Genomic DNA, 25,725 nt, shown 5'->3' on the forward strand with positions numbered 1-25,725 from the left:
TGCACAAGTTCCTTATTAAGCTAGTTTCCCTTCCTCTATCCTTGGTCATAAAGACATTCCATAAAATCTCCCAGTGATTAAAACTATAGGTTGTTCTCCTAAGGAAGCAGTGCTACTTAAAAACAGCTTCCTAGAGAACAAGTGGTTGAATCTTAACAGTTTAAAAATAATCTTTAAAACCTAACTCCTAAGCAGTAAACAAATAGTTTTTAAATAACTAAATTTTAAAAAAATCAAGACTTTATTGAATATATGTTACACAACATTCTTTAACATTTAGGTCTCAGCATAGTTTAGATGAGAAACAATTGTCATTCAAGTCTACAAAATGAAATAGGCTTGTGAAGATTTGAAATACAGATGAAGGTAGCATGAAGCAAAGCTTAAATATTAAGCAACTAAAGCAATGAAGGTGAAGAAGCAAACATGGTATGTCTAGATTTTAAATACCACCAAGTTTCATTTTTTAAAAAATGAAAGTCTGGTTTATAACAAACACCACTGAGAATTGCCATAAAAAATATTTAGATAAAACCTGATCTCTCCCAGTTCTTTTTGCCTTTATGTTACTTCCTCATCATTTCCATCACTCTGCAATTAGAAGTTTTGATTACGCAAAATCTGCTATGATCTGGGAGTTATCAGGTTCTTGAAGTGAGCCTGAAGTGGTACTGCTGGGTTATGGATCTGAAAGAACAAGAGCGACCCCAGCCTAAGCTCTGGGCCAGAGCAGGGCGCCGCTTGCGTTTAGAGCTCCCTGCTGCTGCAGTTCCTGAGCTGACTCTTTCAGACTTGATCAAATGTACAGTGACTTCATGATAAAAAATTTTCCATAAAGACAATCTTAGAATGGAATCAAAACTTTTAGTTACAGCGTAATTAGGGTTGGCATTAAACTCGCTAGAAGCAAGACTGCCTACCTTTTCTAGAGTTGTAAAACAGATCCTAGCTGATATAGTAAATGTTCTAAAACTTACCCAGAACTTTGTGTTAATCCTGAGTGTGGGGTTAATAAGTAATTCCAAACACATATAGTAAGATTATGCAAAGTTTGAGCATTGAAGCCAAATGCTCAGTTATCATTTATGTTGCTTCAAAATGAATTTTGTATTTTTATTTTTGGCATTTTTTTCCTTTTGTATTAAGTAACCACTATGGATTATCTTTCTGGTTTAAAAAATAAATCAGTATTGCCACTAAAAAACTTCAGGTATATTATTAAAAGTACGGCACCATCAAATATAAAATGCCTTAAAAATGTAGTACTAACAAATTCATCTGGTTTTCTCAATGTTTTCTCCATCATTAACAATGAAAAAGTAAGGTTTTTTATAATGTGTAATTTTCATAGATAAAACATTATGGTCTCTGTGAATAAGAATTCATACATTATGCATGAAAACTTCACCGTCTTTATGGTTCCTGCTTCTTGTTCCCCAGGATCAAGTCCCATCGGACAGCTCTGAGGAATTCTTGCACTTAGAAAGAGGGGCTCTCTGTGGAGAGAGGTCAATATCAAAATTCAGATACTACCACCTTTTGTGAACTTGATAAAATCAGTAAGGACAGGGAGAATAAAGCCTTTCCAGCTCAGCAGGATTAAGAACTAGTTCCTAGAGAGTATGTTTTCACTCCAAGATTGACACTAGCCTATCCACTTGGAGTCAGAATTTGAAAGGTAAGAATGTAGTTATGAAAATGTGCAGAAAATATTAAATACTGGTGGCAAATAAATACATCTTAATATGTTCTAACAAGCAAATGTATATTTAAGATAATATAGTCCTGCTTTATTAAAGAAAAGATCCAAATTTTCTTGGTGGGGTATAGGGACACTTTACCATCCTTTTAGTAGGATGTTAGATAATCTTTTCTGAGCTGATTAACAGTAAACCTTGGAGAAATCAGTTTTAATACGAAAAATAATTCAGCATTTCTGTCATCATCCTGTGCCTTTTAGGCGTGTCCAAACTCTACTGAGAAGAACTTCACGTTCAAAAGAAGGTACTGTCAGTGATTCTTCACACATAGAATTCAAGAGTTCTTTGTGTATTTCACATCACTTTCCTCCTCATCTCATGCATAATTTATTGCAAGTTTTTTTTTTTAATAAAATATTCCCCTAATACCTTTTCTTCGGTTTAATATAGCACAATTTGCAAGTGCCTCTTTATAGACTGTTGGTTTTAACCACTGCCTGAACATTTACTTCTTAGTGCAGCTTTAAAAATCTGAGTCTCCAATTTCATTCAGTCCTGATGCTCTGGTGTTCTGTCATTGTGGTACAGGTCCATGAAACCAGCAGCCTGCTAATGTCTTTGTGCTGAAATATAGTAAAGAAAAGGAAGAAAACGTAGTTAAGCACAAGTTAATTATGATAAAAATGATGTCCTTGTTTTTTCAAGCCCTATATAGATTGTGGGATCACACCTGATTTTTTACTTAAAACCAATTTAATTTGACCAGTGTGCATTTTTTTGAGAAAACACCTTACTGCCACTGTAAACCAGCAGAAGCATTCCTATTCTTTCTAAAGTATATCTGGCCAAATTCCAACACAAATAAAATGGTTGTCACCTTCACATAGTCAATTTGCACTTGAGTGTATTTTTCAGCACTTATTTGTGAATGTTTGCCTAATAAAAGGGGGATTTTAGCTTTGTTCTTTACACTGCCATTTCACAAGTAACAGTATAAGTCTGCAAGTCAGCTTTGCCGCGTGGACCATGAAACAGCAGCAGTCTTCCTCTAGCACAGACTACCTACAGGATTAAGAAGCAAATTTATATACAAAACCAGGTAAAAACTGCTGCAGATGACACTGTCTACACACATGTAAGAGTGAAACAGAGAGGGAGGGGTGGAGGATGCCTCCCCAGGATAGACACATAGCACATCCAAAGGCATCAGCAGTACTGTTTTGCAGCTAGAAGACAACTGGTTCCATCGACCATAGTGTCCTTGTTACACCAGCAGACCAGGTTATCAGCAGAGCCACTCTGCACTGTACATCCAACAGAAAGCCCAACTCTGAACAGAATATTTATAGAGGACAAGGCTTATCAAAATCACTGCTAAGGAGCATGCCCAGAAGGCCCAACATTACAACCTCGCTTTGATCTCAAGAAGTGGTACAATCCCATTGAAACCCTCTACAGTTGCCTTTCCAACCTGGAGGCCTAAGTACCAGTAAGGGTTTGAGTTCCAAAAGAGGTAATCTGTGGAAAGAATGATTTTTTGTCAAATGTATTTTTAAACCAAAGATATGGTATCTTCAGTGGAATAATAATAGACAAAGCGAAAAGGGAAAACCATCCCCCATCCTTCCCAGTATCTGACTTCCAAACATTTCAGAGTAGGTGTAGTTCTCATTTTTTGATAGCATTCTTGATCTTATGTAAACTTCCCAGTGCTGCCATGCTTCATTCACTTACTGGATCAAGGCTTATAAATTTCACAGGGCATTCTATCACATTTCTTCTCAAGCAATAGAAAGTTACTTCTAGCCATAAATACTGCACACATCAAAACAACAGTAGTCCATGCTTACTAAAGCAATGGAATCATTAACATGATTTTAAAATCTGACATTGAGCTAAGAAAAGTTCTTATTTTCTAAGACTATTACACTAATATGATAATAATAGACTCATGGAAATTTGGAAGTAAATATCCCCATTTTATAAACTGAAAGAGAAAAAAAGGTACAGAGCCAATTCTATATACAATTCTATTTCTGTTTATGACTTTCCCAATATTTGGCTTCAACCTTAGGCCTATTCAAGTTGGCAGGAAAGCCAAGGATTGAAGCTTACTACTCCTCCTATGGGAGATGAAGAAAACTGAAAATGCTATTCTCTCAAGGGGTCACCAGTACCTCAGACTCCTATATAATATATAGAGTCCAAAATATCCCAGCCACAATCTCTGATCCAAAATGTGCCATTCTGACCTGGTTTGCAAATTTCAGCTCATACACAATGATACAGCCCAATTACAGTTCTTCACTAGCTTCAAACAGCAGAGTTAAGTAGCATTAATTCAAGAAAGCAAAAAAAAAAAAAAAAAAAATCCTAAATTCAAAAGCAGCATGGCGACAAAAATCCCTAAGCCCTTCCTGCGGTACAAAAGCCCCAAAGAAGCTTTTTGTGCATTATTCAAGGAGGTTTTACTAAATGTGAAGAAACAGATTACAGCTGTACTTCAGCATTATCTTTTGCCACCATCTTGAATTTTGATTTGCCTTATGTAAATTACAATGGTTTTGAGGTTGATTTAATTCACTAAGTGTATGTTCATATACAGATATATATTCTTACATATTAAGTAATGACTGAATAGTTAAAGTAATGAATATAAAAGAGACAAAAGACAAGTCCGCTAATTGACGTTCTGTGGAGCCTCAGTCGCTACTTGACAAAATTCTGCAACTGGCCACCCAGCCTCTCCCACCCTAGGAGGTAACTCCTCTCCATTCATGAAGTGCTCTGAAGGCGACTCTCCTTTCTTTTAACAAAACAAGTAATACTGACTGAAAGCTATTTTCACTCACAAAAACTATCACCAGTCTGAGGTACACCCAGCTACCAAGGTCAATGAAAACAAAGGAAAAAGAACCAGTGCATTCTTTTATGTCTAGCCTAATCTACTTAGGGAATGGTAAGTGATGACATGATGCCCTCTTCACTTTGTGGCAGGGCTTAACACAGACAGACCTGCCCGTCTCACTGTTAACTTCAATGCTCCCAGTCTGAATCCACAGTGGTCTGTCACACTAAGGGAGCAGCAGGACTCGTCACTGTCTGATGTAATAGCTGCCATTTGTTGAGACCTATGGTAGAAAAAACCAAGTTAACAAAAATAGAGCATTTGAGTTCTTTTTCATCCATTTACCAAAAAAATAAAAATAGACTAAAATTCAGTTGAATTTTCTTAATGAATTTATTCTAGATAGCTTGCTGGCTTCACACAATGGGAAGCGCTGGTAGACTTGAGGTGTGTACACACAAGTCTTGGCCAGGAGAGGGCACTCTCCAGCCCAAGTCAGTTGAGCCACAAAATGCCTTAAGGCTCATGAAAATGTTGCCTGCCAAAGCTAACTCACGGTTTAATTCTCCTGACAAAAATTTTGTACTAGCCTAGTGGTGAAACAGTCCTGATTGTCTCAGTATTCAAGAAGGGCCAAAGCTGTCATCCCTACCTGTATCATATCATTAACAAGCTCAGAGACTGCTTTGAAGAATCGCCAAAACTGCCTGAATCCCTTTCTCTATAACGCCAGTGGCACCTCTGCGTACCATTCAACAGCTGAACTTACTGTGACATCTCTGAGGCTATCAGAAGACAGACCAAACACTAAGCGAAGGGTTACTGTTAAGCCGCCTTTTTTATTAACCTATTTGCTTGTTTCCTTTTTTCTCTACTTTAAGTACAGTATAAGTAAGAAACACTCATGTATCATATCAGTGTAGGCAACTCTGGGATCACTGATTTAGATAATGTTCAGTCCCTATAATATTTTAAGTTCTAAATCAGAAATAGTAGCTAATCAAAACCTTAAAAAAGGCTTTTCTGATACTGTAAAAGAAACTTTACACACCTTATCTATAAACATGCTTACTGAATTTTAACTCAAGAACAGATTTCTTAGTAAATGAGGTTCAATAATGAGGTTATTTACCCTTTTGTTTATGGGAAAACAAATACACTATTAGCTATAACCCAACAGCAATCACACAAGTAGAAATATGAATGCACAAAGAATTATCTTTTGAACCTCTCCCTCCATGGGTAAAACTTAGGTTTCAACAATCATTCTAAAGAATCTCCTTTTCACTTCTAGGCAAGAGGAGGGTCAAAAAAGCTGCATCAAAGAATAATCTTACCCTATGCATTAATCCCACCAGTGCCCAGAAATGCTGTGTAAAATATTAACATGCAAGACCCCAGTCTACAGAGCCTGGCCTGTGAGTGTTTTGTGCTAAGGCTGAGTTTCCCCTCAATGCTTTTAGGGTCTCAAGGTTTTTCTTTAGAATTGACCACACAGGATCCATTAGGAAGAACCAGGAAAACCTGACAGTGAGGTAGTAAATAGAAGAACTTCATGAAAGGCAGGATTTCATTGGAAATTACTTATTTTTGTCCTTTTTAAGAGAAAAGCTTACATGCTACAATCGCAACTATTCCCTGGGATGCAAGCAAAGGCATAAAGGGGCAAACCAGAAGAGGGTAAGGATTTTCCTTTTTTAGCGCACATGAAGAAATGAAGAAGAGGAGGTCACGCTCTTAGAGCAAAGCCCAGAATTAATAACTAAAGAACTAAAATTATATACATCCTGTCGCCTCTCTTAATGCAGTGTAGCATGATGCAACATGAACCACCAGGAAAAACATTTTACAATAGACATTCTGGTTTTTCAGCCTCAACACTGTTTTTCTAACTGGTTCTTTTTTAGGGTTTTAGACAAACTGCATAGTTCTTCCCAGCATTCCAAGACTCCCACCAAGATGTGCCACTCCCAGCTGGACTCCCTGCTAAAAACTAAATGGTGAGGGGAAATCACAGGTTGGTAAACAACAGCACCTCAAAAATGAGCTGTGGATAGAAATGACTACCCTCTAGAAAATACAACCACAGCACACACAGATCAAGGCCTTGGAATGTGAGGTATTTCCCTGCTAGAAATAGGAAACAATATCCTACTCAATCATACCAGTGGCACTAAGAAGGAATGTTCAAGTTAATGTCCAGTTTTTTACCAATTGGCAAAATTTTAAAATAATAAACACTGAGGTTCCAGGAAAACAAGAAAACCAAAAAACGCTAATTTATGCTACTTAAAAGCTGACAAGTATACCTCTGTGGTTCTAATGCCTTTGGAAAGTCTTCCTAAGAGGACCTCTGCCCCACTGCGCCCCGCCAGCTCAGACACTGCTCGTGCCTTTGAAGGCCTTCTGAGATGGTGACTGGTCATTAGCACACAAGTGTCTGAGGCACAGTTACTCTTCCTCACTCAAGAGCTGCAGTGTTCACGGACTTCTCCTCACTGTAACCTCCGTGACCTCCAACCTAGTTGCTCTTCACAGGTGACTGTTGAGACTACTCAGATCATGCCACTTTTAGGTATCTGATCATACTATGATTAGTGGGATTTTCAGATAAGAAAATGGCACACCCCACTCCAGTACTCTTGCCTGGGAAATTCCATGGATGGAGGAGCCTGGTGGGCTACAGTCCATGGGGTCACAGAGTCGGACATAACTGAGCGACTTCACTTTCACTTTCAGACAAGAAAATTTAACACTTTTTTAAAAAAGTTTATACTGCATGTATGTTGCAGAAAGATACTATCCAAAGCCACCAGAATGAAATTTCTATGCCACATACAGAAAGTGGTAGTTGTAACAGCAAGTATTTAATGTTAAATCTTACGGCCAGGCACTTTATGGCACTGATCATTTAAATTCTCACAGTTACCTTTTGAAGAGGTGCTATTTTTCTCCCCATTTCACAGATCATGACACTGAAGTAACCTGCCTAGGATCACACAGTTTGGAAGTGGCAGATCCAAGTCAGGCTTTGCCTAGGAAGTCTTAGCTCAAGAGCCTGTACTTTCCACCATGTGCCTGAAAAGTGAAAGAGAACGATCATTTGCTCAATTAAAAGACTGATACCAAGCACTATTAGTACAAAAATGTTAACAAACACTCCAGCTCACCTGCATCTGGTTATATTTTCATAAGTATCCATTTCTATCATTTACACTCAACAGGATGATCCTCTCACATTTCTTCAAATAAAAATGAAGTCTCCCCAGGCAAACGGGGGTGGAGGTGGGGGGACCCTATTGTAAAGTATAATAGGGAAAGTACCTGGGGAAACCGGGCGAGGGTAGGAAGGGGATGTACTCCTTCCAAGATTTTTCAGTAGCTTTTGTGCTCACTTAGGCAGCACATTTATCAACTTTTTCAGTAGCTTTTAAGCAAATCTTTGTGCTGCAGAAAACTAAGTGAGGGATACTGAGGATTACAAAATTATCTTAAATATTTAAACAACAAAAAGCCCTTGGTAAAACTTGATGTGCATTATAATTACGAGTTTTTTTAGTTTACATGAAAAAAATTATAATACAGCCATAACACTTTGGCTATGTAACTAGGGGTACCTAGTTTTACTTCTAGATAGCTGCACTGGGTAGAAAAAAATCATAAGGAGGTTTAATTACGGTTCTGGCAATAAAAGCACTCTAAGATTTCTAAGTCAATAAAAGGAAGTTAACTGTCACATTCTTATAAGGAAAACTCCATACTTAAATAATGGCTGTGTTTTCAACTTATTTTTTAATGAGATCTTACAAATATCAAAACCTTACAAGAATATTTATGTTAAGCCTAAAGACAAGTAATTTTAGAACTGGCCAGTTTTCAACATCAAAGTTTTATGAAATTGTTTCACAAACCAAAATGTCTAAAACAAAAGGCCCACAAGTTAAACTACATATACTACAGCCATCTAATTTATTCAGTGAACAGTGAGAATTTGACTGAAATTCACTCTTTTGATAAATCCTGGTTTCATTTCCTTTACACATCCCCACAACCAGTCTTTATGCTAGCATGACACAGGATCGTATAAGAAAAAATTCAAGTTTGGCAATCAGTTTTTTCAGAGATTAATTAGATGCATTAAAACCTGACTCTATCCAAGATGAACTTTAAGACAGGGTATAAAAATTCAGTATTTCCTACCAGAGTGTGGTAAACAAGATGATCTTAGAATTCCAAACAGAATTATCTACATATGTCAAAGAATATCTGTTTTTTCATTAGTAGTACTGACATAAAAAGTGTAAAAACAGTACCCATATTATGAAAATATGGTAAAGAGTGTGATGACATGTAAACAAAGTTTTGGAAACTAATTAATTCCAGTACTAAAATCATTTAAATGATTTTCACATTCACAAAATTGTCTGTCATTAGGAAGTGACGGTTTTAACCCAAAACCTACTCTGGTAAATAAAATTACTTAAAAATTTTACCAAGAGGTAGTTATAGTTCTTAAAAGTGGGCACCAGTAGCACAGTGCAGGAGTGTAGGTTGGTGAGGAAGGAATGCTGGAAACCAGGCTGCCAGAACGCCATCCAAACTTAGACGATTGCTACCCAAAACCAAATTACAGAGGGATGGTAGTAACGACTACTCAACAGTGTGGGTGCACTCAATGCCACAGAACTGGTTAAAATGGTAAACTGGGTTAAGTATATTTAATGAGTTTTTAAATACCAAAAAAATAAAATCCCAGCAAATTACAATGCTCTATTAATATAAGAGAAGAAATGAGTTCCACCTACAGTCACAAAAAAAGTAAACAGGAAAAAGGCCCTGTTTGAGTCTACAAAGGTTAAGTCTCTTACTTGAGTAGGTAAACAAAAGAGCTGATCTCAGCATCAACTCTCCATGGTAAAAACACCAAGACATCCTGGAAAACTAAAAATACATACATCATCTATATCCCTAGGACTGTAACTGCTAAAACTTTCATCTTTTAACATTTCTGTTCACTCTTTGTTGAAATAAGGTACACAGTAAACATACACAAGCAAACAGAGTCTGAAGAGCCTAGTAACTAAGTCAGAACGAGGTGAAAGTAATTGAGACAGCTTAGCTGTTTTACTTCTCCTGACAAGTGGCATGGCACCAGCCTCCTGTTCTCTTTCTGAGTTCCCTCTATCAGGCATTTTAACTGTTTTAATATCAACCATACTAGTATAGTCCCAAAGAAAAAAGTAAATTTGTCCCAACTTACAAATAGGGTCTTCAGAATTCTCTGGCAAATCCCCTACTGGAGACCACCACTGGATACAAATCAGAACACTGTCCTGACTTTACATATTACCAACTTTTCTAGACATTTGCCAGCCTCTTCTCTGCTATGAGTAGTAACAAATGTGAACCAGTGCAGCACAGAGTGTAGAGAAATTAACAACTTAAAAGGGAAAATCTAATTTTAGATCCAAATTATTGGTTCCTTAAGGTATTCCAGTTCCCAACTCAGTTACTCTATATAAAAAAAATGTACATGTATATAAAGGAATGTGCATAACCACTAGTAAGTACCACCAGCTCAAATAGGGGTGCAACTCACTATTTTCACATTATTCAGACAATGTATATATTCATTTAGTTGATTTTAAGTTCCATATTCCTTTGCCTGCAGTCCACCCTCATATCTATATTCCACCTGTCTTTTCTACTCATTACTATAAACTTTACTCATAATATCCAAGTAGGGACAGTGTCAAGTCCCGCAAATGGGCTTCAGACGAGTGAATTCTACTTTCTCTGTTTCACTGATAACAGATCTCTGGTTCCACATCTAGAAAGAGCTCCTTCCAAATTTAAACCAGACCCTTTCTGATCTATAAATTCTAGAAAACTAAAACACACTCTGATGCTTTACATTTCTGAAGATTTCTAGAAATAGACATCTTTTTAGCCTTCACAGCTTTTACTTTGCCTAGTTTTTCACCTTTGCTAATCTTGTTCTAACCCGTCTTCTTGGACCACTAGAGACTTGGCCTAGTATTCTAAGCCTAGTATTCTCTCTGCACAGGGGAAAATACCCACTTGGTTGTCTCCATAGTAAGATTGCTCCCCTGGTGGTTCAGACAGTAAAGAAACCACCTGCAACGCGGGACACCTGGGTTCGATCCCTGGATTGGAAAAATCCCCTGAAGGAGGGCATGGCAACCCACTCCAGTATTCTTGATTGGGAAATCCCACTAACAGAGGAGCCTGGCAGGCTACAGTCCATGGGTTCACAAAGAGTCAGACACGACTGAGCGACTAAGCACAAGACAAAGAGTAAGTGTCTTCTTTTTTGTCATTAAAAAGAAAAATGACTACAATTAACCAATTCTATCTCCATCTACAGTGGACCCTGGATAAATATATCTTAGCTGCTTAAAAAAAATTCTCTTTGAATAAAACAGTTTAGCATGCAGCTATTGGTATGCAGTGTTTAGAACATACAGTACATCTTAAAGATTACAGAATTTTTCAAACTAGTTTATTGAAAATTCAGATGAAATATTCCAGACTGCTGGTTTAAAGCTGAGGGCTTACTTGGCATGATTAGAGATCATGCACAATTGTGATTATGCTTCAACTTTTTCCTCAAAGGTATGGATTGTATCAAATTGTTTGACTTTTATATTCAACAATCATGATTTTTTCTTCTTTTCCCCATGGCTTCTGAAACAAATTTAGTTTATCCCACAAGAGCACATTTGCCTGAGCACTTGACTACATTAGCAATATCCACTGTCAAAAACATGTTAGGATAAAACTCACCTGGATCATTTCACGAGACGTTGGAATGACATAACTTAGGTGACTTTGCCTAGTTTAGAACTTCCTAAACCTTAGATTTGAAACTTTCAAAAAATAACTGAATGAACAAATTCACTAATCTGAAACAAATACTCTGAAAACCTTTAAGATACTTCCTTAAAACCCCTCAATCACACTGAACTTCTTTCAGCCTATTATAATCAAAGAATTTAAAAAATACTAGTTATTTCTGTTTGCAGGAAAGAATATGTTCTATTCAAGTGAAATATCTTTTTTTAAATTGTGTGTTTATTATAATCAAAAAGCATTGACTGAGTTCCCAAGAAGAAATTCTACTTGTAGAAATCAGTACCTTACCTTAAGGAAGCTGACAGACTATTGATCTCAGTCTCCATTAAAATCCTTTCATAATTCCATAGGAACTACAGTATTTCAAACTGATTACTTAGGAATCCACAAAAAGTTGCTCTCTTTAAAAGTTCCAAGTTTCCAAAAGTGTCAAACTGACATTATATCATACTTAAAGGTTAAGTTGGATGCATACAATATGAAAGCAACTTATAAATATTGGGAGAAACTTGCCTCCAAAGGCCATCAGATTTTTCACTAAGAATACAAAAGCTAAAAATGGAAAATAAGAGATCAAATCTTAGGGACAGATGGACCATGTAGAAAATAGTTAGCTAAGTTACAAGCCCCAAAAGCAATGATACCTGAGGCAGAAGAGATCAAGCAGAGAAGAGTCTTTGTAATTACCCAAATGTAAAACCAAAAAAAAAATGAAGCATGCGATGAAATAGTAAAGCTAAATATGAAGTAATTAAAACCCATGTACTTATAAAAAACTGGCTGGAGGACTGGCTCAAATCTAGAAGCTTATCAGACCTCTAAACTACAAAACCTCATTTTAAGAATATATTGGTTAGTCCCTCATTTGAATTTTATCTATGCTCAGATTATATATTCCCTGATAGGGCAAATAGGAAAATATAGGTGATTTTTTTTTCATCTTCTCTATATACTATTACAAAGAATAATTTTCTACCATCCTGAAATTTTTCAAAGCTTTTTGAGAAACACACACAAATAATTTGGATTTAGTCGATTTTATTTACAGCTTGTTTTTTTTTTTTACATTTCAAAGCATTACACAATTACAGTTTCTCATTTTCTGACCTGCAAACAGATAACCTTAAACGGAAATTTTTTTTAAAAATTATCAAACTAGGTACATCCAGAATGCAACAATTACATATATGACAATTAATTCACAAAGTGTAATTTATCGGGACGTATCCTAAGAATTTAGGAACAGCCAGTCAGTCAGGAGAAATCTGACCAAATTTAGCAATCAACTATTTACATATCCAAAGACAAACCTATCTAAACTCCCAAACCAGAAGTTTGAAAGTTTTTAAGTCCCCACTGGACAAGAGAGAGGGTGCGATGATTCAGACCTAGTCAGCCTTTACAGTCTTAATCCTCAGTACTGAGCTGCTTCCCCAGTGTGCAACTCAACAGCAAGCATTGCAGTTTGTCAGACATCCAAGTCAAACTCCTGTGCCATTATGCACACAGGAAGTACTGGTTAATTAAAAAACAAGAAGTCATTAAATATCCTCACTGTTCCCCCCAGCTCACCAGCCCTTAAGATCCCAGATATGCAACCTGTGTCACACAGTGACAGGCAATATTTTATATATGTATGCATCTATGTACACACATACACGTACGTGTGTGTATACATATACACATACACACAGTACTAGGTACAAATGGCAATTAACAGTCCCTGCAAAAATTCATTTTCAGTTCAGGCTATGGCTCCAATGCCTGGGATGGTTTTAGACTTCAAAACTGAAAAATACTGCTAAAATCTCCTTTCCTAAAGACAAAATTTGATTGCTTGTTCAGTTTAAGCTTCTGTCTAAAAATGGCTATAAGGTTAAGTATAAAAAAGCAGCCAGCTGAGTGCAGTCTCTCTCGGGTTTGGCCAAGCTGTCTTGTAGAAGTTACCCCCTCACTAGACTAGAAAACCTGGGCGCCTCCCAAAGGTTCTTGCCTACCTTACTGTCCATGTTCACGTTTCAAACTGTGTCAGCAGAGCCCGCACTTCAGGGGTCAGCTGCTTGGCAGCCTTAGCTGCCTCTGTGATAGCCTTGCGATACAGGCCCTTTCTCTTCTTATTAAAGCGTGACTGGAAGTTTTCTAAAAAGGGGGAGAGTTGCGAAAGAGCCAGAAAAGATGTTGTTGGAGACCCAAACCATGAAATACGGGCCTCCTGTCGGACTAAAAGACCGCTATCTTTCCGGCTCACAGTTATGGTAAGAATACGGGCTGGCCACCAGGGGAAGCCATATATCTTGGCCCAGACAATGTCCCCTACACATACGGTCCTGCCATCTGGTGTGACGCACTTAGAAACGTTTTTGGAAAAGACTTTCATTTTCAAGGAATTACTGAGCTTTTTCTCTTCCTTTGAAGAGGAGGAAGTGGAGGTGGAAGGTGCATGCATACAGCCTGGAGGAAAATCAAAACTTTCAGAAGAACTACACTCAGAGTTGGAGGATTTCAAATCATCTGTGCTATCAATGCTACACACTGAAGCACTGGAAGAGTCAGATTTCTTTTGATTTAGGGTCATGTAAACAGAGATACTGCTTTTGCTGCCCTTTCTGCCCAGGGTCTGCGGTTCCTCCTGCTCACCAGGCACAAGCACTTCAGTTGTGTCCTGAACCCCACTGCTGGCCTCTTCAGGGCCTTTGGAGGGACTCTGACTTTCTGAAGGGGCCTCACCTGCTGAGCGGGTAGAGGTGCAACGGGACTGGGGCTTGGGTGCCATCTTGCTGCTTCGCATTTTCTCCAGCCCGGTCTTCAGAGAAGAGTCATTTTCTTCATTCCTGTATCTCTGGGGCTTTAAACGAACCCGGGGTGGAAGAGAGCCTGAGCTAGGGTTCTGGTATCGACGTGTGAAATGGACCTTTGAATGCGCACTTCTGGATGTAGAGGTTTCACTCTGCTTCTTCTGTGCCTTTTCTTTGGCAATTTTCAGCACTTCCCGAGCTTTTGCATGATCCATGTTTTTATTCTGGAGCACTTTTTTAGTATTTAACTGAGCTTTTGATGTATTTGCCTGAGCAGAAACTTTGACTACTCTGCCTCTGCTGTGAGTAATATTTGAAACCTTAACCACAGCATTTCTTTTCTGGCTTTCATTTTGGTTTCTCCCATCCACTTTATGGTCAGTTTTCAGTTTTTTATTCACAGTAGTTACACTTTCATTTCTCCGTTTTTTATCTTCATATTTAGAAGAGTCACTTGCACTACCACCTTTTCTAATTTCTTTTTTTTCAGCAACAACACTGTTTTTACACTTGTCACACAAAACTTGCCTGGGTCGTAGTTTAATAGCATTCATTATTGAAGTAGGTTCTTCCCTGTACATTTTTCGTTTGGGTCGCTTAATTTTCCGGGGAGGTGGCTGAGGTATTGATTGGTTATATGTGTCCCTGATAAACAAAGGGGGAGGATAAGGTGCTCCTTCATGGAAGAGAGGTGGTGGTTTGGAAGTCCACAGGCTTTCGGCCAAGCTGAGCTCAGGAGGTGGGACAGGAGAAGGGTCGTTGAGAACAGCACCATTCACTTCACGCTTGACTTCTGTCCCTTCTTGGAATGTATTACTTTGGAGCTGCATGGCTTCGGGTTTATCCTTATATTCCCTTTTGGGAAACACTGTCACAGGGATCCCATGGGGCCCAAACCTTTGAAAGAAATGAAAGGAAAAAAAGAAGCCATTAAGTTAGTATCTACAATTCCATTTCTTGAAAGACCACCTACTGTTTATGTGACCTTTCTTGAAAGCTATTTCACTTTAAAAAACAAACCAAAACCTACAGATGGACCTCCCCACAAAAGTCCCAGAGCATAGCATTTCATTTTTTTGGTCTTACATTTTGGCATACACTCAACAGGAATTACTCAATAGTTGCTCTAAGAAATGCCATGATAGCTGCTGTTATTTAAAATAGATCTTTTCAGTCTTGAATCAGTAAGGCGATTCTGTCAGATAGTTTAATATTTAATGTCATTTGCTGTAACACTCTCTCAACTAGACATGTCCAATAAATGCAACTATAAATGTGTAGTATATGGATTTTCCTCTGGTTATATAATAGCTTTTAAAAGCTTCACAAAGCAAATTTGCCCTTACCAACACCAAAATATTGAATCAGTAAAATCCTATCTCAACTTTATTGTTTAAACCCTAAAGATTCACAGGTATTTGCTTCTCTACTGTTCTACCCTAGCTCAGCCCCTTCATCCACCCCACCCTATCCCCAAGGGGGTGGGGTGGGGGGGGAACAACACAGAAATATTAGAAATTCAGGTAACCTCAAAAGCAGAGAGCTGTAGAACTATGGCTTTCGAGCTTTTTAAAATCACATCCCACATTAAGAAATATTTTCACATTGCAATCCAATACAATGTTTATGCATGTATACGTGCACGCATACATACAGAAATGCACACAACTGAGCAGAAGCGTCACTACTTAACCTTATAATATGTTATACATAATTGTATTTTTTTCTACTCTGGTCTATTTTCATTTGTTTTGATGCTAGTCAGATGCATTAAATGGATTTCAAAACTCCCTTACAGATCCAAACCCAGTTTGTGAAGCACTGGTAGAGAACAAAAATCTCTACAATGTTCAATTTCTAATAAAACAGGGGTCAAATAACCTTGCTTCTCAGGTGGACTTACTGTGGTTTAATATGCCTGAGCTAAACATCAAGAACCCTTACATCTAAACTTGATATTTATTCAGAATCCTGCACATAAAAATAAAATCACACTACCAATTTCATCAAGTACAAGTTAACATGCTAATTTTAAGCACTAATTGAGTAAAACAGTATTAAACACAATACAGTTCTAATGCCAATCCTCTAAAGCAAAAGTACGCAGAACCCAAGAACTGGCTTCAAATAGTCAGGTAGAACCCCTGACCTTATTAGATGCAAATGTTTTTATAGATCTGTTTTTCTAGAGAATGGATGAGTCTCGGTTCTCACATTCTCTAAACCATCCTTATGTCCCTGAAAATGTACTGAATTCTTCATTGGAAAGAAATCTTTAGATTGAGTTCTTAGGGCTACAGATACCTAAACTTGGGCAGGGATACAGGAAGAGCCAACACCAGGATATTTGGTTCCAAGGCCTGAGTGGTTTTCTTCCTGAAGTCTTTTGTTAGCTTGACTATGACAAACCAGCAACTTTTAGCAAATATAAGCCACAAAGGAAGAGGAAAGCCTTCTTTACCTAGGGTGGGACAAGTTTGGGTCTGTGCTAATCCACAAAGGGAGAACAAATTCCTCACTATGTCAGACTTTGCAAAATTAGCTTTCAACTGTACACTTCAATACAAAAAAAAAAATTTTTTTTTTAAGTAGCTTTCTATTCCAGTATAGCATTTTGTACCCAAGTGTTTGATTCCTGACTACTTAATCGCAACATTAGTAAAATATTATATAACTTTGTCAGGGTTTAAATACTTTGAGTATTTGGCCTTATACGTAAGTGCTCGTAAGTGCTCAACACTTTTTCAAGATGACGGGAAGGCAAAGTATTTTTGTGTTTCATTCTGGAGCTACATAAAAAACTTAATGAGGTGAGACCACTATTTGTATTAACAACAGAATTCCCTAATTTGTATAAGAAGCCATCATTCTGTCCCATTATACTTTCACTTATTTCCATATTTGAGAAAAGAACAAATTTTCTTCCTTTCATTAGGGATAACTAAACTGCAATCATCTTAGTTTTTTTTTTTTTTTTTTTAACAATTTTGTATTCTCAGGCAGTACTAAACCCCTCTAAATTCAGTTTTTGCTTGTATAAAAGAGAATAGCACTATTTCCTACCTTAGAGAATTCAGGGAGGTTAATAGGTCAATAAATGTTAACCATTTTTCAAGTAATTTGATCTTACTTTCAACACTAATAATTTACTTGAGTTTCAGATCCTTTCTATATCTCTTATGTATCATCTGGCCAATTACTTTAAAGCTGTTTATATCAAATAAGCTGTGAAATCTGATATGTCCACCTTCATGGAGTTTTTAATAAGAACATTAGTTTCCCCACTAGATTTTTTGCCTTTCTTCTTATGCATATATAATACAAGTATTACATATTTTTAATAACATAGGGAGGCACTTAATTGTATAATGATAATGGAAATTGCAGGCCAAAAAAGAGAGAAAAAAAAAAGAAAGAAGCCTAACTAGTAATTGTGGGTAGTGGATTGGCAAATATTTTTTAACTGATAACAAAACTTCCAAAAACAACCAGAACAATAAATTAAGAGGAAAAGGGCATCAATGTCCTACTCCATCTTAGTGATCATTTTGGTTACAGTTCCAGGAACAACACTTAATACCATGGCTGTTTTCAAACTGAGTGTGGAAAGGCTGGTTGCAAAATCAATTTTGTGAGTCATGTCTATGATTTAAACTTTTTTTTTAAGTGTAAATATATTTAACTGCAGTGCATCTGTCTCATGTATACGTGTATATACAGGGGTCACAGATAAAATATATATTACTATGCTCAAGTGTGAAAGCCAATGACTTATGAAACTGTAACCTTAATAAGAATATAAAGTAGCAACAAAACTATGGTCTCCTAAAAACCCTAAAATCTGATTTCTCAAATACAGTTGGGGAAATCTATAACATACCACCACTCAACGGTGTTTGAAAAGGGAGATTCTTAAGCCCTGCCCCAAGACTGAATGTGAAGACTCTCCTAGGGTGGAACACAGGATCTAAATTTTTAGCAAGTATATCTGCTTTACCTTTTTCTAAGGTGAAGATATTTATGTCCCATGTGAATGCTCACCAAAGAGTGACCTCAGCAGAGGAAGATTTTAATGATCAGTGGAGAGAAAGAAAGCAGACTAGTATCCCTTGCATGAGCTTTTTCCAAAAGAACTTTTTACAAATACTTCCAAGAGTTGAGTAGAAAGATTCAAACCATCTCTCCTCTTTCCCCTCCCCTTCTTTGTGCAGCATGAGGATATTTATTAACACATTAGCAACAACTCATTCTAACTCTTATCCATTTCCAATCTTTAGTTCCCAAATCTTCTAAAGGAAAATTATTCAGGTATTATGGCTTAATTTAAAATAGCTTTTGGATATAAAGTAGACAGGATACCTCCCTGCCCTACTTCTGCAGATTCCTGTGAATCTAGTTCAGAACTAGTTTAAAACTAGCGATCATCTGATCATCTTAGTAATCTCGGAGTAATCATTATCAAAATTCTGAGGGCAATACTAGGGCTTAATAGGTACTTTGTGTCAAAGCAAGAGAAAATCACTATGAAAAAGAATCTTCAGCCAATGTAGATGTGAAACAAATGCTCAGAAAAGAAGTTCAGGCAAGTTAGTTGAGACAGACTCCAGTGTCCCATTTGGACCAAACCTCCCTCCAATCAAGTGTATGAAAGAAAGACAAAGGGAATCCTTTCTCTCTCAAAACTCTTTTCTCTTACAAAAACCTACAGTAGGAAAAAATTATATGCAATTAACCCATTTTTTAAAATATCTAGAGGTACTCATTTCAAGCAGATGTTTTCAGAACATCTACCTCCCTCCTTAAATTACCAATAGGTTCAAGCATAAGCGAGCCGATTTTGGTTCACACTGCATCTCTGCAAGATTGGTTGTTAGGTCAAATGAAATTAGTTCAATAGTCATCTATGTGCAATAGAAAATTTTATAAAAATAAAATACAATGTACATCTATGCCTCAAAAAATTTAAAATACAAGCCAGCACATCCACTTCTGAGTATTTAGCCAATAACCGAAAAAAAAAAAAAAAAAGGGTTCTCAAAGAGATTTGCACACACACATACGTAGCAGCATTCACCATAGGCTAATGATGGAAACAAACCAAATACCTATTAACTTAGAAATGGATAAACATACAATGCAGTAATACTCAGACTTAAGAAAGAAATCCTGTCACATGCTACAACATGTATTATCCTTGAAAACATTATGCTAGGTGAAATAAGTCCATCACAAAAGACAGTATGATTCCACTTATAGTAGTCAAATTCACAGGAGTTACGTAATGGGTACAGTAATGGTACAAAGTTTTAGTTTTGTAAGATAAAAAGTTCTGAGGATCTGCTTCACACCAATATGAATGTACTTAACACTGCTGAACTACATATACTTAAAGAGTATATTTTGTTTTTACCACAATTAAATTTTTTTTAATTGTCTACTGAAGAGGGGCAAGTTTGATGAGAAGCAGTATATTTCCATGGTGATGAAGGAATTATTACTGCAGAGGAAACAGTATTATGATGGAGATGACAGGACAACAACCTGACCCAAGTAGACTCAAAGAGAACATCACAGGGAGGGCAGGTGCCCACAGACGTGGTGCCCTGAGCACACAGCACTGCCTGTGTAACCTGAGCCTCTGATGGGCAAGCGACAGACAACTAAAGGGAGGGCAGTCCCCATTTCCTACATTCTCTATTATACTGCAACTAAATGCAGTACATTTACTCAAGAAAAAAGTTTTAAAGGACATTTTTGGGAAAATTGATAAAGTAATGAAACACGAGCTACAAAACAGATGAAGATTCTCTTATCAACATTTCCTGAATTTGAAAACTATGCTGTGGTTATGTATGAAAATATCTTTGATCTTAGGAAATAAATGCTCAAATATTAAGAGGTAAGGGAGAATGATGTATGCAACCTACTCTCAAACAGTTCAAGAGAAAAACATGTTTATATAATGAATGATAAAGTAAATGTGGCAAAATGTTAAAAATCAGTGCAGCTAGATAAAAGAGTTTAAGTTCTCTATTTTGAAATTATTTCAAAGTTTAAAAATTATTCTAAAAAGTATAATCTTAAATTTAGTTTACACCTCAGTTCCATCAAAACTTTCAAGCAGGGACTTCCCTGGCGGTCTAGTGGTTAAAACTCCATGCATCACTGCAGGGGGCACAGGTTCGATCCCTAGTTGGGGAACTAAGACTCTACATGCTGTAGCACAGACAACAAAAGGAGGAAAAAAATTAAAACTTCCAAAGAAAATATGTAAAAAAGAAATATTGTTCTCCTTAAGCATAAATGCCCACAAACTCACCTCAAGTACCACTAAGCACAGAATCTATTCAAATACAAGTATGCTAATTAGTCAGATAGTACAAAACTAATCCCCAGTCAACTACAGTAGGTGAGACAGAATGCAAGAGTCGCTGCTAAAGAAAGGTTCTAGACTAGAGGGAAAGAAAGCACTGAGGGAGGATTAGTGACTAGGCAGTGAGCCTTGCAGTAGACTACACCTGAAAGGGCCCAAGCAGATTCAATGAGAGCAAAACAGGAGTGGCAGAGTGGTTGCCTGTTTTTGAATGTTGGTAACTAACTAAAGTTAGTTTTAAAAGAGCAAAAAACTGAGCAGGTACAGTAAAAAGCCAACAGGTGAAAAGATGCAGCACAGGAATTACCCATCAGCAAACTGACACCCCTTCCATAGGAGACAGTTCAGGGGCTTATGCAAGCAATAAAATACAGATAGTCCATATGGTGGAAAAAGAGGACATGTTGAGGAGCATGTGTATGAGGGACTGTTAGGGAAGAATGTGACGGATGAAGAATACAAGTCTCCTAAAAAGACAAGGCCAGTGAAGGCTTCTGATTACATAGTGATGAGGCCCAAAATACAAATCACTTGTTAAAAAGTTCAGCTGTTCTAGTCTCATCCCATTTAATAAGTAAAAAGAACACAAAACACCTTCCTTTCCCTAAATTTGAAGTTTGTCTTCATCAAAAGTGAGCCCTTTTCAATTATGTTTTAGAAGCATGTAAGAAGGACTAAATTTCCCAAATGACACTGTAACTTTCTCTTCATGACAAAGCCCATAATTCCCTCAAAATCCATCTGCCCCAAGGGGTTATTGGGAAGAAAAAATTGAGACACATCCCTCATTATCCATCATGAAAACTCCTAGTTATCTCACTCCTTCATAAAATATAAATGTCATCCTTCCTCATTAAAACGGAAAGTTATACTTCACCAATATTACTTGAAGCTTATAGACTTTTTCAAGTTATTTGAAGATGCAGATTATACTGCGGGCCACAATGCATTAGGTTGGGTGGCTATTCAAGAAAACTTATTTAAATGACTGTAATGGCTGCTGTCATCTTAGTTCTGCCACTTCATAGCTACTTCATAAAACTATGAATAGTTAACAACTATACAGTACTTACTCTGTGCCAGGCACTTTTCTAAATTATTTACACCAACTGATTAATGATCACAATTTGTAGCTGATGAAAAACTAAAGCAGAGAGTGTAATGACATTCCCAAGATCACACAGCTAGTGAGCAGTACAGCCAAGATACAAATCCAGGCAGTTGCCCCCAAAATCAGAATCCTAACCACAACTACTACTGCTCCCCTCAGTTCATCAAGCTACTTAACCCCTGTCCTCACCTCTAAGGGAGTGGAGGAGCTGACAGGCCCACATACTGTTTTCTGAACCCCATGGAGATGGACAGGCCTCAGAGTTTTCCCAGCTTTCAAAAGATAATAAGCACTGATTCATCAAGCATATTACTAGTTCAGTGGTGACATGAAACAACTTCACGTTAAATGGGATAAATACGTAATATCCTCATATAATTTCAGTCAGGTTAGGTTTTGCCACCAAAAAATTCAGAAAATTGGTTTCAGAGCTTTTTCAATATTGGAATTGAAGTAACTTGACAGAATTGTCAAGATTAATTAAGAGTATACGTAATTACTGTACAGTAGGCATAATATACGGTAACTATTACTATAGTAAAATTAATAAATATCTGGGACTTCCCTGGTGTCTAGTTGTTAAGACTCTGCATTCAACTGAAGGGGGCATGGGTTTGATCCCAGGTTGGGGAACTAAGATCCCTGGTTGGGAACCTGTGCAGCCTAGCCTAAGTAAATAAATATTTTAAAAATATATTCAATTTGGTTAACTGAGTGAGTGGATATTTTTAATTAAAAGCCCCAAGTATTATAAACGCAATCTGCAGGGACTGTGGGTACCCAAATGAGTGAGGAGGGAGGGAAGATGACTTTAGCAACATAAAAACAAAACATCCACATATTATGAACAAGAATGCCAGGAAAAATTAACTGGGGGTGGGGAGCATGGGCAGGCTGCATAAGTTTTAAGAGAACATCTCTGTAATCCTAAGAATCTACTCCATCTTCTATAAAGTCTGTGTAATTCCCTTTCATAAATATAGTTTTTGGAGGAAAAGAAAGAGGTTAATTGTGAATAATTTAGAGTTTAACCTTCCATTCATATACCTTCAACTAATCCTCTGAAATAGGGATCCCAAACCTCCCGGATCTAATGCCTGATGATCTCCCATGAAGCTGATATAATAACAACAGAATCAAGTGCACAAGAAGTATAATGCACTTGAATTATCCTGCAACCGCCCCCCTACCCAAGTCCATGGAAAAACTGTGTTCCGTGAAACCAGTCTCTGGTGCCAAAAAGGCTGGTAACTGCTGCTCTAAAAACTACTTACCTGGATATTCTGGAAATATGCAAACTATAGAGAAAACACACTTCAATCTTTTTCAAAGCAAAAATGGTCACAACATCTATTTAGTATTCAAATTATTTAACTCCCTAACAGTAAATTCTTCTTTTAAAATAACCATCCAAGAAAATGATAATGACCATGAAGTGGCAAAATATTTTTAAGAGCTGACAAATCTTGACTTCACTTTTGTACAACATCACTTAGAGAAAGATACTTGAAAATGAACACTGGTATAAAAGAATCTTAATTATCAACATAAATACTAATCAGAGTTTTCAGACACTTGGAAAGAATTCCCTTGGTCCTGGCTCTAAGACACCAATACATAGTCTTAAATTCTGTTTCCATTATGATTTCTATGTACTTCTGTTATTTCTTCTGTATTATATCCAATAGGCTCTACCACACAGAGGTCTAAGTTATTTCTCAATGGATAGACTTTTAAAAAGCAACTAATCAATTATTTTCACTATTTCTATTTTACCACAAACAGGTTGTCGAACAACTTACTATATAGGTTAGTCTTTAAAGTCTTTTCCAATTCAATCATCCAGCACTTAATCAATGCTGATCTTGTGCTCAACAAGCTTCCAATCTGACATTTTGTGATTCCTCCCATGAAGTGGACTCCACTGTTGCCAGGACCAGGCCAACCAAGGCAAAACATTTAAGACCTAGGACCATATATGAAGAAGAAACCCCAGTTTCAAAAATGCCCCAAAGAGTTCACTACATTGAACTAACTGAAAAGCAGTTCACATTTTAAAGTCAAGCAGCTACTTTTGGTGGAGTGAGAACAGAGCGCTCTGCCTTTTCTACCTACCAGGGTAACTCCCCACCAAAATTGTAAGCTAAATGGTAATAGGAAAAAATAGTTAAATGTATTAGAATTAGAACAGGGCTGTCTGTAAATCTTAAAAAATTGTATGTCATTCAAAAATGCATCCTCGAGGACTTCCCTCATGGTCCAGTGGTTAAGACTTCGCCTTCCAATGCAGGGCAGGGAGGTTCATCCCTCCTTGAGAAGTTAAGATCCCATATGCCTCTTGGCCAAAATGTAAAAACAGAAGCAATATTGTAACAAATCCAATAAAGACTTTAAAAAAAAAAGTTCCTCAATTCCTCAGTGCTTTCTTTCCTATTCAAATCACAAAATGTGGTTCTCACAAACCACTGACTATCAGCTCTTCATCTTATTCCATGAGCAAAAAGGTGTCTTCAATACACCTACTAATTCCTACCACTTACAGTTTTAGGCAATTAACTTAATCTCTGAGCCTTAGTGTCTTAATCTGTGAAATGAGGATTAATAAAATTTAACTTCATTGGACTTCCTAGAGTAAAATGAAACAATATATACAAAGTACCTGGCACAGTGCCTAGAATGGGAGTGGGAAATACATAGTAACTACTGTTAATTATAGAAAGTAAAGCTTGGCAACCTTCTTGCTGCTGCTGCTGCTACTAAGTCGCTTCAGTTGTGTCCAACTCTGTGCAACCCCAAAGAGGCAGCCCACCAGGCTCCACCCTCCCTGGGATTCTCCAGGCAAGAACACTGGAGTGGGCTGCCATTTCCTTCTCCAATGCATGAAAGTGAAGGCCTTCTTAGATGGTGGGAATAAACAGAAAAGAGATCTCAAATATTATAGGAATTATGTGTTTTAAAAGGCTAAAAAACCCACAATTCTGTTAAGGTTACTTGGTCCAAAGGTAAAGAGACAAAAATTGACTTCTTAAACTTCTAGTGGGCAACCAGACTTAAGGAACAATTTGCAAGTCTAATTACCAGTTCTACACAAAGGATCTGGATCTGCCACCCAAGTGGCCCATGTATTGCTTACTTCGTAACTACATTCCTATCAAATTACCCAATAACTTTAAAAACAGGTTTAACAAATTTATGGTCCTACTATCTTGGCAAAACTACCCCTCAAAGTCAGTTATCTCCAAATATGCTCTAAGAATCATCTGTATCAGAATCAGCTTGTTAAAAACAAATTGGTGGAGTGAAGCTCAGGAATCTTAAAGCACATTTGTTTTGAGAAAAACTGCCCAAAAGATTTTAGCCAAAACATTCTCTATTAAATCCATCCAGAGTATAATTTTAACCTCCACTTTCCTGCATGATCTGCCACTAAAGCAAGCTCTGTTCTGCTGGTGTGCCTGAACTAATGAGGGAATTGAGAATGGGACCAATAAATATCAAGAAACAAGGATGTACTTCAGAGGCATAAGTTAACTACTAAAAATATCTTTCATTTTTAATCAATGTGAAATTAACTCAGCCATAACAGAGAAGATGAACACAAATTCTTTAATGGTCCCCCACAGAAAAGCTGATCTTAGGAAGATTAAACCTAGTTCCATCAAGAGGTTTGCTTTAAGACAGTACACAGTGAAGTATGGTCTTATTCACACATAAAAGGCTGAAATTTAACCTCATTTTATTGGAGACCCAACTCCAATAAAATATGCCTGGCATAATCTGTGTGTAACACATCTAGTTATCTAGTCCATAAAATTTCAATACTATGATAAGATTCTTCACATTCAAACTAGACTTTTAATGTTCAATAATTAATCACTTCCAAAAAACTCACTGCAGTCCAACCAGCAATGAAGAGCTCGCTCTCAATACAATATATATTCACAAGTACAGCAGTGGCTGTCCTAAAGCTGCCTGGGTCAAAGTGATTAGCACTCATCTCTACTATTTTACTATGGAAATTC

At 37.1% G+C, this 25,725-nt stretch overlaps 1 protein-coding gene across 9 annotated transcripts in view; it reads right to left on the reverse strand.

Annotated features, from left to right (window-relative positions):
• PWWP2A (PWWP domain containing 2A) overlaps positions 1 to 25,725 on the reverse strand; it is a 39,715-nt gene that overhangs the window by 7,896 nt on the left and 6,094 nt on the right. For 3 of the 9 annotated variants that reach the window (XM_061151859.1, XM_061151860.1, XM_061151863.1), the window contains exon 2: positions 7,634 to 15,116. In XM_061151859.1, coding sequence (XP_061007842.1) covers positions 13,436 to 15,116 — 1,681 coding nt within the window. In that variant the 3' untranslated portion in view covers positions 7,634 to 13,435. Of the gene's footprint in view, positions 1 to 240; positions 2,324 to 4,715; positions 4,832 to 7,633; positions 15,117 to 23,505; positions 23,622 to 25,725 lie in introns of those variants that run through there. The other 6 variants (XR_009694218.1, XR_009694219.1, XR_009694220.1 and 3 more) reach the window with 5 other exon arrangements.

The sequence above is a fragment of the Dama dama genome, chromosome 9 (assembly GCF_033118175.1).
Source record: "Dama dama isolate Ldn47 chromosome 9, ASM3311817v1, whole genome shotgun sequence".
In the NCBI taxonomy this organism is placed as follows: domain Eukaryota; kingdom Metazoa; phylum Chordata; class Mammalia; order Artiodactyla; family Cervidae; genus Dama; species Dama dama.